Below are 12,774 nucleotides of genomic sequence, written 5' to 3'. Positions count from 1 at the left end.
GAATGAGGCGTGCAATGTTTGATGTGTATTTCTAAACTAAGACCCATTTAAGAGACCGCACAGGAAGAGGGCCAGCAGACGGGCTTGAGAATCAGGCTGTTGGGGAGTCAAAATCTGGTGCCTTACTATGTATGGGGCCTTAGGTACACTTAACCATGTTATTTGGCCTCCGCTTCTTTACCTATAAGCTGGGGTAATACAAGTGTTTATCTTGGCGTATCATGATGGAAGTCAAGGAACGGCTGTAAGGAAAGCCCCCCAAACAGTTCCCCGCACACACAGGTTCACTCTGTCCTTTGGAGAAAGGGGATCGGACCTCATATCAACACCATCAAGTTTTCCAGGATCTAGGACAGCCAGCTGTCGCCTCTTCCCCCTTCTCTCTAAGGCACCACCATCCCTCTGCTTGAAGACACTCCCTTCTGAGTGACAGCTGTCCCACTCACTCACACTGAACTCAGTTAACCTGTCCAGGTTGACTTTCCCTTAACAGAAAGGTGAAAGATGGAAATCTAATCATCTTCTGGGCTCCTTCCAGTTCCTCTTCAAGTTTTCATTAAAGAATATGAATTCTGAGTCTGTTTATAGACGCTGGCACTCTATGGAAAATGAGACGTGATGCCCTACAGTGTGAGGTGCGACCCTGCTCACGTTGGCTACACCAACGGAGAAGGACAACAGCTACTGTGCCTACCAGGAGAAACTGAAAAGCAAACTAAACCAGTGAAGTAACTCAGACAAGCAAAAGTCACTCAGTCGCTGTCCTGAGGGTTCGCCTTGGTAGACAGTTCTAAACTATCCATTTCTTATTAGACGCACAGGCTAGACTCCTAACTCAAGTAGCTTTTTAAAAATAATTTCTTTTAAATATCCCATACTCAAAGACAAATTATCACTGGTAATTCCAGGACCATGACCAACTAGACAAGAGTTCAAATGATTGTGTAGACTGAATATACTTTTTATTGTCTTGGAAGTTCATATTTCATATTTGGTTCCAACATCCAGAGGTAGAAAGTGGCAGTACGAGCAGAAACTACTGGAAACGACGCCTGTGAGCGTGCAGGAGTATTACCACACGGAGGTCTATTTCCATTCCCTAGGATGAAGATTAGGCAAAATATCCCAAAGTGGGTGGCAGTATCTCTCAAATCTGAGAAGAAACATCCAGATGAGCTTATATCCGCCTGAAACATCAGAATCCCTCTACCTCAGGCTCTTAGGAAAACTCAAAGGGGTCGTTTGTAGTTTTGTCTGCGTGTCCTTACTTACTGAGTTAGCTTGTTATTTTATGAGTGATCTAATTCAAATCTGGACTGTTAAAGCAGATCTCCTCTGATACTTGCAAGTAGCCAGTTGACTAGGCAACCAGAAGGACCTCTGGAAACCCAATACCCTGGCCATACTTTGTGGGGATTCAGAATCTTCCAAAAGCCCAGGTGAGTGTTGTGCTTGATCAGAGGTCCTTGTTTGTTTGGTAGGCTGGTTGGTTTGTTCTGTGTGTGTATGTGTCACATGCTCATGCATGTTCCTATGTGTTTTTGTATGTTCACACATACCAGGGTGTGCATGTGGATGTCAGAAGACAGCTTCCAAGAGTCAGTTCTCGCCTTCCACCATGTGAACTCCACAGACCAAACTCAGGTTGTCAGGCTTAGCTACAAGCACCCTTGCCCAGAAAGCCATCTCGCCAGCCCAGAAAGCCTGAATTTAGACTCAGTCCCTTGGCTGTGAAACAGATCACCAGAGCCCAAAGTACCACCCTAGACATGCAGGACCCTGTTCTCTGCCTCTTTATTCCTACCCAAGCCAACAGACTTCACTTCCACACTTAACCAAGGGAAAAGTCAGCCAAGCATTTCCCCAGCCACTTTCTCTTGCAGCTGAAGCCAAAGCCAAAGCCAGAAGCCAAAAGCTTGCCGTTCTCTATATCGAGCCCCTCCCCTATTCCCAAGCCAGCATCAGCCCAGCTCCTAGGCCCAGCATGCACACGCAGGCCAGACTCTCCATTCACCACCCCACACCGCAAAGGGGGAACCCAGAAACACAAAAGAGCAAGCTTAGAGGAACCAAAGGAAAGAAATAAAAAGGGGGGGAAACGAAGAGGAAAAAAAGAAACTATGATGGGTTCGCACTCATTGTGAAACAACTCAGCCAGAACCTACCTGTTTAAGCAGGGCCTCCCAGCTGCTCTCAGGGACTGCCAATGAGGGGACAGTCTTCCTTATCCCTGAGGCCTCGGACCAAGTGTTGCTTTGGTTAATTTCAGGAAATGCTATTGGAAAGATAAAACAAAGTGCCTGGCAGGCACTATAAAAAGTGGAAGAAATACAGAAGGCGTCATCATCCAGTGGGCGGCTACATGTTTTTTATGCAGGGGCAAAGGGAGGGGAGACACACTGTGCGGCATCGCTCTTCCTCAGTCGCTCTGCCAGGGCCGAGCCTGTGACTTGCTGACATTCCATTCCTGTGTTCAGACGGACGCTGATCTTTGCCAGGACGAAAGGAACGGCCACCGGGAAAGAAGAGAGGAGCCAAGGGAAGCAGCCACTGCTGGTCAGGGCCAGAGCTGGAAGGAGGCCAGATGAAAGTGGCCCCAGGCTTCTCTGGGATGGCTGCCATTTTCTCACAAGCAGAGAGAAAGATGGGAAGGGGTCTGCTCTGTGGAGCCACCCACTCCCATTGAGGAAAATTTCCACACACACACCCAGTGGCTGGCCTCTAAACAGGATGTTACTTCCATTTCTTTGATTTTTCTCTCTCTCCCTCCCTCTCTCTCTCTCTTCCCTCCTTTGAATCTAATAGTAGCTAACATGTATAAATAATAATTGTTTGTTATTCTTTGTTTCCAAACCTTATGTTCCTCTTCTCTTGAAAACCAGGGAAATCAACTCTGTTCACACGAAAAAGATGCTCTCGCCCAACAGAAAGAAAGCCCACCTAACTTCCTATTTCTAGGGAAAATAAATAGCCCGCCATGGTGCCATCTCTCCGCAGAGGGCTCTTATTCTGTTCTTTTGTGGTTGTGTTGTTTTCAGTAGTTTGTGCTTCTGTTGTACCCAAAATAAAAGGATGCAAGGAGGGGAAGGGGACACGTGGAAGGTAGGAGAAAAAAGCAAGGAGAACGGGAAAAGCCCAAGTCGTCTTTCATTTAAAAATATATATCACAACTAGAACAATGACCAGAGTCAGAGGGAGTGGCTAATCAGCCAGACAGTCTGTCCCATGGGCTCAGCAGCCGCCCTTTTTATCTGCTGTGGGTGAACCCCGGCCACTGCGGCGTCCTCGACAGGAGCGAGGCTCTTCCAAATCGTCCTCATCAAAGCCGTAGAAAGTTGAGGTGTCACTTTCTGACGTGGAACCGAATAAGTCCTCCGTGGTACGTGCTGCGGCCGCTGCCTCCTTCTCCTTCCTGCCTTCTCCTCCCAAATGAGCTGACATGTATGATGAATATATCAGCACATGGGTTAAGCAACAGACAGCATCATTAATATTCTCATTACATCATTACAGTGTTATTTCTAACCGCAAGATAATCAGCCACTGTTACACCAAAAGGAACTAACCGGGTATATCACCTGGTAACAGGGATTCGGGACAAAGCACACATTTCCAGGAAGGTTCCACTTCCCTGAATAGGTCCCATCACTACCATGACACATGTGTCCACCGCTTCTGACAGCAAGAGATACACGCACGCTATCTCCTCTGGTCCGCTCGCGCAGAGGCACACTCTCCCCCAGCCTTGTCCACACAATGCTCTTGCCTGGCGGTTTTAAAGCCTTGTTGGTATTTCTTTGTAGTTTCAGTTAACGTTTCTTTGAACAATGTTCGTCCGTCACTTTGACAGTCAGCTTTGCCAAGGTATTACTCTCAGATAACCCATTCAAGGTGGTTAAGCCTCCGTCCGTTTTATTTTTATTTTTACCCACCTCTAATCCCACTCTTTGACAGCTCTTTCAATTCCACCCTTACGCCATGTAGTTCATTTGTTCATTTGTGCCAAAAGCAAAGAGCAGTGGAAAGTCGAAGTGTTAGTTCGGAAGAACTTCTCACTTTTTTTTTTTTTTTTTTTTTTTGAGACAGGGTTTCTCTGTAGCTTTGAAGCCTGTCCTGGAACTAGCTCTGTAGACCAGAGACCAGGCTGGCCTCGAACTCACTGAGATCCACCTGCCTCTGCCTCCCAAGTGCTAGGATTAAAGGCGTGCGCCACCACCGCCCAGCAACTTCTCACTTTCTTAAACCCTGAAGGAAATGCTTGCAGTCTCACACACTACCACTACTAAACATACCAGGGTCTTAGCTACTCCAGAAAGTTCATCCTGTCAACTCAAACTCAAGACACACTGAAAGGTGAAAATGGGGCTTTAAAATGCCTAATGAATACAGCATCCTAAAATCTGTAAAACTCGGGCTTAGATTGTTTCATACTCCATTGGAACCCTTCCATGCCAGGGTTGGACAAGGCACTTTCTTCCAGGAATCAGAGGTAGTGGGTACGTGAGCAGTGAATAGGTGCTATTCCAACTCACGTTCTCCTCTGGAAGGGCCCTAGAGAGGCCCCAGAGATGTATTCACCCATCTGACTTAGCGATCCCATTCAGGGGCTAACGCTACCTGTCTCTTAACAGTTTCAGAAGCATTAGAGTCAGGTGGTAATAAGTGACCCACCAGATTCATTCCCGGCAATCGCAGTGAGAATACCTACGTCACTGTAACATGACGCATAAGGCACACATATTAGGCAGAACCAAGGAAAGAAACGGTGAGCAAAAGTTGTACAAAGACAGGTTTCATGTAGGAGAGGAAAAAAAACAAAACTGACATCCTGTTTACGATGCCCATGGATCAGTTGAAGCACCTCATCCTTTTGTTGGGAAGGAAAAGGTGAAATGACAGCATTTCACAGTGAGAAGTCTCTAACTGCCTCCTCTAAACCACCCAAAGCCTACAGCGGTCCACGACACCCTGCTTAGCACGCCACTCCACCAAATGGCCTTGCTTCTGATAGGAGAGATGTTGCTTGAGTGCCTGACCTTAAAACAAATGAAAAGCACTGGGTTGAAGTTCATTTGTTTTAAGTTTCTTTTTAAAAATCTAAAAACCAGCGCCATCTATCATAAGGGTCATATCTTCTAAGTAAAAAGTTCAATGTTACGTACCACGCTATGGACCATGAACCAAACTGACAGAATTGCATGAAAGGAATTCCCTGGCAGGGTCCTTGAGAATTAAATAAAGGGTCTTATGTAATGGACACTAAGTCGTGTTTCCAATTGCTGCTTTACCGCTCAAGGCTGTCTAGAGTCCTAAACAACTTTAGCTTCAAAACACATTGTGCTAAAGGTAAAGTTGGGGGGGGCATACGAGGGAGAACTGAGTCATTGCAGAAAACCAAGATGAGGTGACCTCGGTCTTTCTCTCGGGACTGGGGTTAAAATGTATCAGATGAAATGACCTCTCATGCTATGCCACCACCCAACCAAAGTGTCTCGCCTCTAGCCAGCAGCTCATGAAACTGAAGACGCCATCTGAAATCGTGTCTCTTTCCTGCCTGTGTTTTGGTCATATTATGACATAGAAAAACTGGGGAGGGGTAGCACCAACCCACCATGATCAGGCAAAAAGAATGATTTATCTACAATTAAAAAACAATCGGCAGCCAAGACTCTTAATTCGTTTTAAGAATGAAGGAACAAGAACGAAACCAAAAGTCTCTTTTTGATACTTGAGCCTTTGGATAGACAAGATGAGAAGAGTATGCAAAAGGTCAGCTGCAGGTCGGTCTCAAGGACGCTTGCCCTAATGCCTCCTGGGTAGGCAGCTCTGTGCTGTCACACACGGAAATACGGGATGAGCAGCCAATGGTGGTGGGAGGGTTATGCTGCTGGAAAGGAGCCCAGGTCTCTCCAAGCCCCACAGTTCAGGCTTCCCTAATGCTTCTGTTTCCGTACTCTGGGGTTGTGTCAGGTATTTCCACAGTACAAACACAATTTTTGCTACGTTCATCTTGTGGTACAGGCTAGCGTGTTGCCTGAAACCTCCAGGTATCTCCACTCTACTTTAGTTTTGACCACAACTACACATACAAAACAATGTACACCCCATGGAAGGGCCATACCTCCTCCTCATCCTTTCACCTGGGACCCAGAGAATGGGTTTTTTGTTGTTGTTGTTCTTCAAGACCCAAAGAAGAAAAACATAGAAGTGACCTGAAACCCCCTTTTCCCTCAAAACCACCACCACCATCACTTCTCCGTGCTCCTCTCCCTCCCCAGCCATGGTAAGATGGCAGAGCAATTCAAACAGAAGAGGCCTATGGTACACAGTGCAGGAAGGGGCCACACTCACCAGAGCGTCCACAGTCTGCACAGGACACAAGCTCTTCCGGCCTCCCACTCTTCTTGTTCATGTTTGAGCCCCCCAAGCAGAAGTCACAGTAGTTATTGGGAATGACTGTCCCATCTGGTCCTTTCTGGGCTGTGGAAACATTGAGAAAGAATTTTAATTTTAGACTTAGATGCTGTCCATTCTTCCACTGGAGCATAGCAGAGTCTCTTCCAGAAAGAACAGAGTCTCTTCCAGAAAGCTTAGGATGGAAGAGTTTGCTATAGCCTAGCGGTGATATTGGGCTAGGATTTGTTTGCTTTTGCTTTTTTTCCCTCTTTGGTCCACTGGTATACATCTTGCAAGTCATTCAGAATTTCATCTTTGCAAATTTTTCCAGTTCTATGTTTTTTTTTATAGAAATCTCATTGCCCCTCTGATTCCATCTCTAAATTAATAAACGACTCAAAATAGTATGAGTTATTAGTCAAGCAAGCTGTGGTTAATCCTGCACAGACTCCAAATCATCAGATGGAAATTGCAAACAGTGATACCCCGAGGGAGAGAGCAGCCAATGCTTTGGCCTAGCCTTTGAGAGCGAGATGCTTATTCAGTATCTGTGGCTAGTCACTTCTAGACAACGTGCTGGAGAGGTTCCTGAGAACTCTTGGTAAACACCTTGGAGTGTGCACAAGTGTCTGTTCTTAGCGTCAGCTCTCAGGTTGTAGACTCGTTGATCATGGAAAGCAAGTAGGATAAGTTCATCTGAAGAACCCCAAATGCCTAGAATTAGAAGTGGACACAGGGTGACTGTGTCCCATGTCAGAGATGGATGGAATGGTGGGGGAATGAGCACACGTGCAGGCTGAAGATCTTCCTAAGCAACTGGACACAACAACTCCATTTCCAAAGGTGTTAATAACTCCTTAGATGTGACCTTGAAAGCAGAGCCCAGTGGAAATGCCCATGGCTTTGAGGCCCAAAGTCATTCCCAATGACTAGGGGCTGGTTGGAAAGCCCCGACCAGATTCCTCACATGGGAGAATGCTTCCAATTTCTTATTTCTCTCATCCTGTATTCACACTCCCTGATTGCCACTAACAAGAAAAGTCTCTCTGTTTGTGGAGTCAGTCTAAACCACTAGGGTATGTTCCTCCTTAGCATCCTCTGAGTCTGCTGCTATCTTTCATTATTCACTGGCTAACATTAATCAGGGTCCCGTAGGGTACGAATCTGTGAGGAGGAGGCAGATATGTGAACAGAAATACCAGTCAGACCGTAACTGATAAACGGATTCGCCCCCTTTAATATGATTCCCTCTGGCCTTGGCTTCCTCCATGCCTCTGCTTTGCCTCCAGGAATAGAAAACTTACCTGGGGAAGGCGGAAGACAAAAGCTAGCAGAATTACATTACAGAGGGTTAATCCATTTATCAGTTGCTATTTGAATTGTTTAATCAGTTTCTAAGTCATTGATTTCCATCTTCAAGCAGGCAGACAATCCTCTGCAAGAAAAGTGTTGGCTGTTTGGGGAGAGGCAGAGGAACAGGCCACCCTCTGTGGTCTTTTGAGGATGGGCTTCTCTTCCGCAGCCACTGGATCAGAGTGACTTTCCAAATACTCTCCCAAGGCCTGCGCATCTGCCGAAATTTGACAGTGCCTCTGAAATGTGCTTTGCCCGAGCCAGAAGTACCAGTCTCTGCCCTTTCTGCCTTTTTCAATTGCCCTCTCCCTCACTGCCAGTACTTCCTAGAGAAAATCTAAGCGTGTTTAAGAAGCAAATAAACGTAAGGCTTCCTACTCAAAAGAAACACTGAAGGCTAGTAGGTGGTGAATATAAACTAGTGGTGGGAAAATATTAAATTTAGAAGCCAAGTTTCACAATTGGGTGAACTAGATATTAAGCGGGCCATGCTCCTCACATCTGAGTAGCTTCCCACATACAGGAAAAGAGGCCCATATACACCGTGCCAGGAAGGCCGCGGGCTCCCAGCCTGACTTTCTCCTCCATGCACACAGGCTTCCTGTAATATCAGACATCTTCCCCATTCTCAAAATCCTTCTGCCACCCAAAACCCTGTAAGCCTTCAATTGACTGTATTCCCTGATGGTTTATAATGATGAAGAGGGAAAATAGAGAAAACAGTAACTTCCAGACTGTTCTGCACATTCTTCACCAAAGAGGTAGACTACTCCATTGAATCAAGAGCTCCAGGTCAGGCCTGGTGGTACAGGCCTGTATTCCCAGGTGCTTAGGAGGCTGGGGCTGGAGAATCCTAAGTTCAAGGCTTGCCAAAGAAAGTTAAAGGCCAACCCTGGCAACTCATGGAACCCTGTCTCAAAATGTAAAATAAAATAGCCAAGAGAGAGCAGGGGACATGTCTCATTAGTGGAGCACTCATCTGGCAGGCATGGGACCTGAGTTTTAAAGAAGTTTCCAAGGACAGGGTGTCAGAGCAGTGTCCCTGTGTACACAGAAAGACAGAATGTCTGTGTAAGGAAGTGAGGAGGGTAGACTTAGGAATGTACAAGAAGAGGTGAGGGGTATGTTGTGGTTTAGCAATGGTCCAGTTTAGACAGTGACGGTGAGAGAGGGGTTTGGTTCGGTGATGGAGTACCACGAGACGGGGAAGGAGGGGGCAGGGGGACAGTACCAGCCACTCAAGGTGGGGAAGGAGGGGGCAGGGGGACAGTACCAGCCACGCTTTAGCTTCAGCTGAGGGTCTACTCTTCTTGCAGCAATAGGCTCAAAGCCTCCTTCCATCTCAGTAAAATGACAAGGTATGGCTTAAGAGCGTATACATTGGTTCTCTTATGCTCTTTGATATTCAGGAATGGTTGGAGAGCACAGGTGCTTCCATGAACCCTACCTATCCCAACAATGACTGTGGCTCAGAGAAGGCACTATGTTAGTAGCACTATTGCATCTCTTGATATATGTGCACACCTGCCTCATATATTTACATGCAATGATCTATGTCCTTAGATAAGATTTAACTCTGGGCTACCTGCATGACTTGCATACTGGAAATGGTGACCAATAATTTGTGGAATGAATGGCTTAGAAAAGATGATAAAAATATAAACAGGTATCATACGATGCTCCTGGAACCTTCTTTGTGAATACAGAGCATGATATCAGCTTCCCCTCTAGCAGAGCAATCTATGTCCAAGCAGATGAACTCACAACCACTCCCAGAATATGCAAGAGCAGGTAGCTGAAGGTCCTGAATGGCTAGAAGAATAATACTGTAGATAACTGTTACAGCTTGGTATGAAGTCAGATGTGTTCAAAAGCTCGGTTTCCAAAGCAGCAGTATTTCAAGGTAGAACTTTAAGGGGACTGAGTGTACTGTGCAGGTTATGACCTAATCGACGATCTAAGCCAACGGAATGTTCAAAATCCAAATAGATTATTGGGAGAAAATGGAACTGTAGAAGGAGCCTTGCTGAAGAAAGTGGGTCACTGGGCACATGTCTTTGGAGGGTATATCATGGCCCTGGCCTCTTCATGCTAAGCCACTCTGCTTCCTGACCATCTGAAGTAGGTAGCTCTGCCCCACTCTACCCTGTCTGCCATGGTGCTCTGTCTCATTGTAACCCTGAAAATCCAAACTGAACAGCTGTGGATTGAAACCTATGAAACTATGAACCAATCAATCTTTTCCCCTCTGGGGTATTTATCAGAGCAACAACAGTCTGGCTAACACAGCCACTCCAAAAAAACACAAAACCATAATTCGTTATCACCTAAGAAATGATACAAGTTCATGTCTACCCTCTTAGCCTCCCTATGGCTCAAAGGCTTGTTGAGAAGGATGAGAATCAGGGATCTGCCATACCGCTTACTGCTATGACGGGGCTTCTGCTAGATGCCTGGCGTATATTGGTTCCTATAGAAGCTGTGCAAAGCAGGAGTTGTTTGAAAGGAGAGGTACCTAAAATCCAAAAATCAAGGTCTCAGTTGCAAAAAAGGAGATGGGTTTCATTCCCAGTTGTCTACATCCCCATAGGTTCACACTGCTCAGCCTCCCAGGAGGTCTGAGAGCAAACACCTTCTGGGAAGTACCTTGCACAGTAAGCATTTCATAAACCTCTTTGGAGTCTATTTGATTCATCCAATATATTAATTATAAAGCTTGAGGCAATAAAAATTATTTTGATTGGCCTGATAAAAGCAGATTCCTTTCGAACTTCAATTTACTGTCCCTGCCACAGTAATCCACCCAGGTTGACTCTGTGATAACACTTCTCTGGGTGAACTCCAGAGAGTCTGAAAGAGCCCTAAGTCATAGCTCATCCTATGGCCACACTGGCCTAAGGTCTGACCTAGCCATGAGCAATTCCAGGTACCATACATGAATCATTATAAAAGGGATTTTACTATAAATAGGGGCTTGTCCAGACCTTTAAAGTGGACTTTAAATAGAGACTCTGCTTCCGCTCATGGGAAATCAAGCTCCCCTTTAGCCTCACTTGGAAGCCAAAGACAACAGGGAGGACCCCAGTGGTGTCCTGATGGCAGTGTCCACAGTGACGGATCTGCTCCACCGGTGACTGGTGTTCCTGACAGAGATCATAGAAGGGATACGGGTAAACTGCCAAGAAAAGAAAGTGAGGTTTGAGAGCTTGGGGATTTACCTGGGGCAGATGACTCAAGAAAACCTCAAATTTGGATAAATAGAGGTCAGAAACAAAGGTCATGAAGAAATGCAGGGGAAAATAACAGAGAAGTTAGAGGGGATATTCAAATAACTCAGAGCAAGAGAAAGGAAAAGAAACGTGTATGTTAACTTACACGTCCAACATAGGCTATTTCACTGGCTCAGAGTCTCGCCACCATGCTCAGAGAAGCGAGAGCAGGCATGCCGGGGAACATCAGTATGCTAAAGGACTTAGTGATTAAATTATGTCTTGTGGCCATAGAAAATAAAGTCCCAAATCCATGACAGGTTTGCCTTGCTCTCCTGTGAATGCCATCCCTGCTGCAATATACCTGTCACTCATGGCCAGTCTGGACACCATCAATAACCTCTCTTCTGAGCTCTGGAGAGATTAGAACCATATCCCAGGTGTCCTGGGGAAGGAGGAAGCAGGCCAGCAGTTGATGCTTCTTCCTGGCATATGCACAAAGGCACGGCCCCTCATTCTGAGCAGATGCTCAGGCTGCCTGCCAGGACCTGGTGTGCACAAGCACGAGGCCATGTTCAGTGTCCACTAGCTAGCGGGAGCTCCAGCCCCCATTCTGCAGTTGTTTGTCCAGAGCCTGCTTGCTTGGGGTGTATAACACCTGAAAAAAAATTGGGAGCTATAAGCAGAGCCCTCCAGGAAGAGATGTGCCTCTCCTAACCCCTCTCACTTGTTCCCCCGCCACCCTCCATAGCTGACAGTTCCTGTGTCCCTCTACCGGGCTGACATGTTTCCATGGCAACTGGAATCCTGGGCTCCAGCAGCCTCTGCTCTTGCCACCTGTTATTACTTCATCTCTCAAGTGTAAAGCATCTTAGCCTGGTACCACTTGGCTGTGCAGGCGCATCTTTAGAAGACAGAGTAAAGAAAGGGGAGTGGGAAAGGGGCCGTACAGAAAGGCTGCCCCAGGCTGGCCATAGAAGACACAGTGGACAGGCTAGGCTGGAGGAAGCAGCCTCGGGGACAGGGAGGGCGAGGAGGGAGAGCATCAACCAATGTGCCTTCCCTTCAGAATCAGTGAGCAGGCCTCAGCTGGAGGCCACCGCCATATCCACTACCTTCTCCCAGCCTTTAATGAGGGCTTTGGGAGGGGCAGGGAAGCAGGCAGCAAACAGGGAAGGGAAGGCAGCTGAGCAGAGATGGAAGCAGCCAGACGTGGAACAGAGTCAGGAGAGGGTTAAAAGTGGTGTGATCGAGACTGTGGGGAAGGCTGGACCAGAGGGCAAGCAGAGCATCAAAGCCTCGATAAATGGCCTTAATTCTCATGCTCGCGCTCACCCGACTCCTTACGTGTTTACTCATATAAATTATCCTCACGGCCTGCCACCTTCTTCACTGCTTCCCTAGAATTGATGAAAAAATAAATCCCACGGATCCAAGGAATAAAAAGTGTTGGGATTCCATTCAGGCTGGTGTGTGGCCACCTCCCTCCCAGCAATCAGGCCCTGCTTCCAGGCTACAGGAGAAAGGCAAACAATGCCTTTCGCCCTGGACACATAAAGCCAGAAGATCCAGGGACCCTCCTGGGGAAATGGACACCGAGGTCTGCTCACTGCATGACCTTTAAGCCATCAAGAGTCCTCTTCCCTTGCCATTTGGCCACCAACCACTGAGAACAACAGTATGAATGGAGGGTTGAGGCTGGAGAGGGGACAGCTGTTTTAGGACAATCATAGCCCTGAGATTAGTCTGTCTGGAGAAGGGAAGACCCAGGGCTGATTTAATAAGTCTTCAAGTTTATGGACAAGCCTGATAAATG

General features: G+C 46.8%; 1 protein-coding gene across 3 annotated transcripts in view; it reads right to left on the bottom strand.

Moving 5' to 3' along the window:
• The window catches only part of Dpf3 (double PHD fingers 3), a 268,414-nt gene that overhangs the window by 55,595 nt on the left and 200,045 nt on the right, over positions 1-12,774 (bottom strand). The window contains exons 8-9 of one of the 3 annotated variants that reach the window (XR_009057826.1): positions 6,352-6,480; positions 2,166-3,434 (exon numbers count right to left, since the gene is read on the bottom strand). Coding sequence is in view for 2 of the 3 variants with exons in the window: in XM_057782335.1 (XP_057638318.1) it covers positions 3,232-3,434; positions 6,352-6,480 (332 nt within the window). In the remaining variant the exon portion in view is untranslated. Of the gene's footprint in view, positions 1-2,081; positions 3,435-6,351; positions 6,481-12,774 lie in introns of those variants that run through there. The other 2 variants (XM_057782335.1, XM_057782334.1) reach the window with 2 other exon arrangements.

The sequence above is a fragment of the Chionomys nivalis genome, chromosome 10 (assembly GCF_950005125.1).
Source record: "Chionomys nivalis chromosome 10, mChiNiv1.1, whole genome shotgun sequence".
Lineage (NCBI taxonomy): Eukaryota > Metazoa > Chordata > Mammalia > Rodentia > Cricetidae > Chionomys > Chionomys nivalis.
Note: the sequence above shows the minus strand (reverse complement) of the source record. Positions and strands in the feature narration are given on the sequence as shown.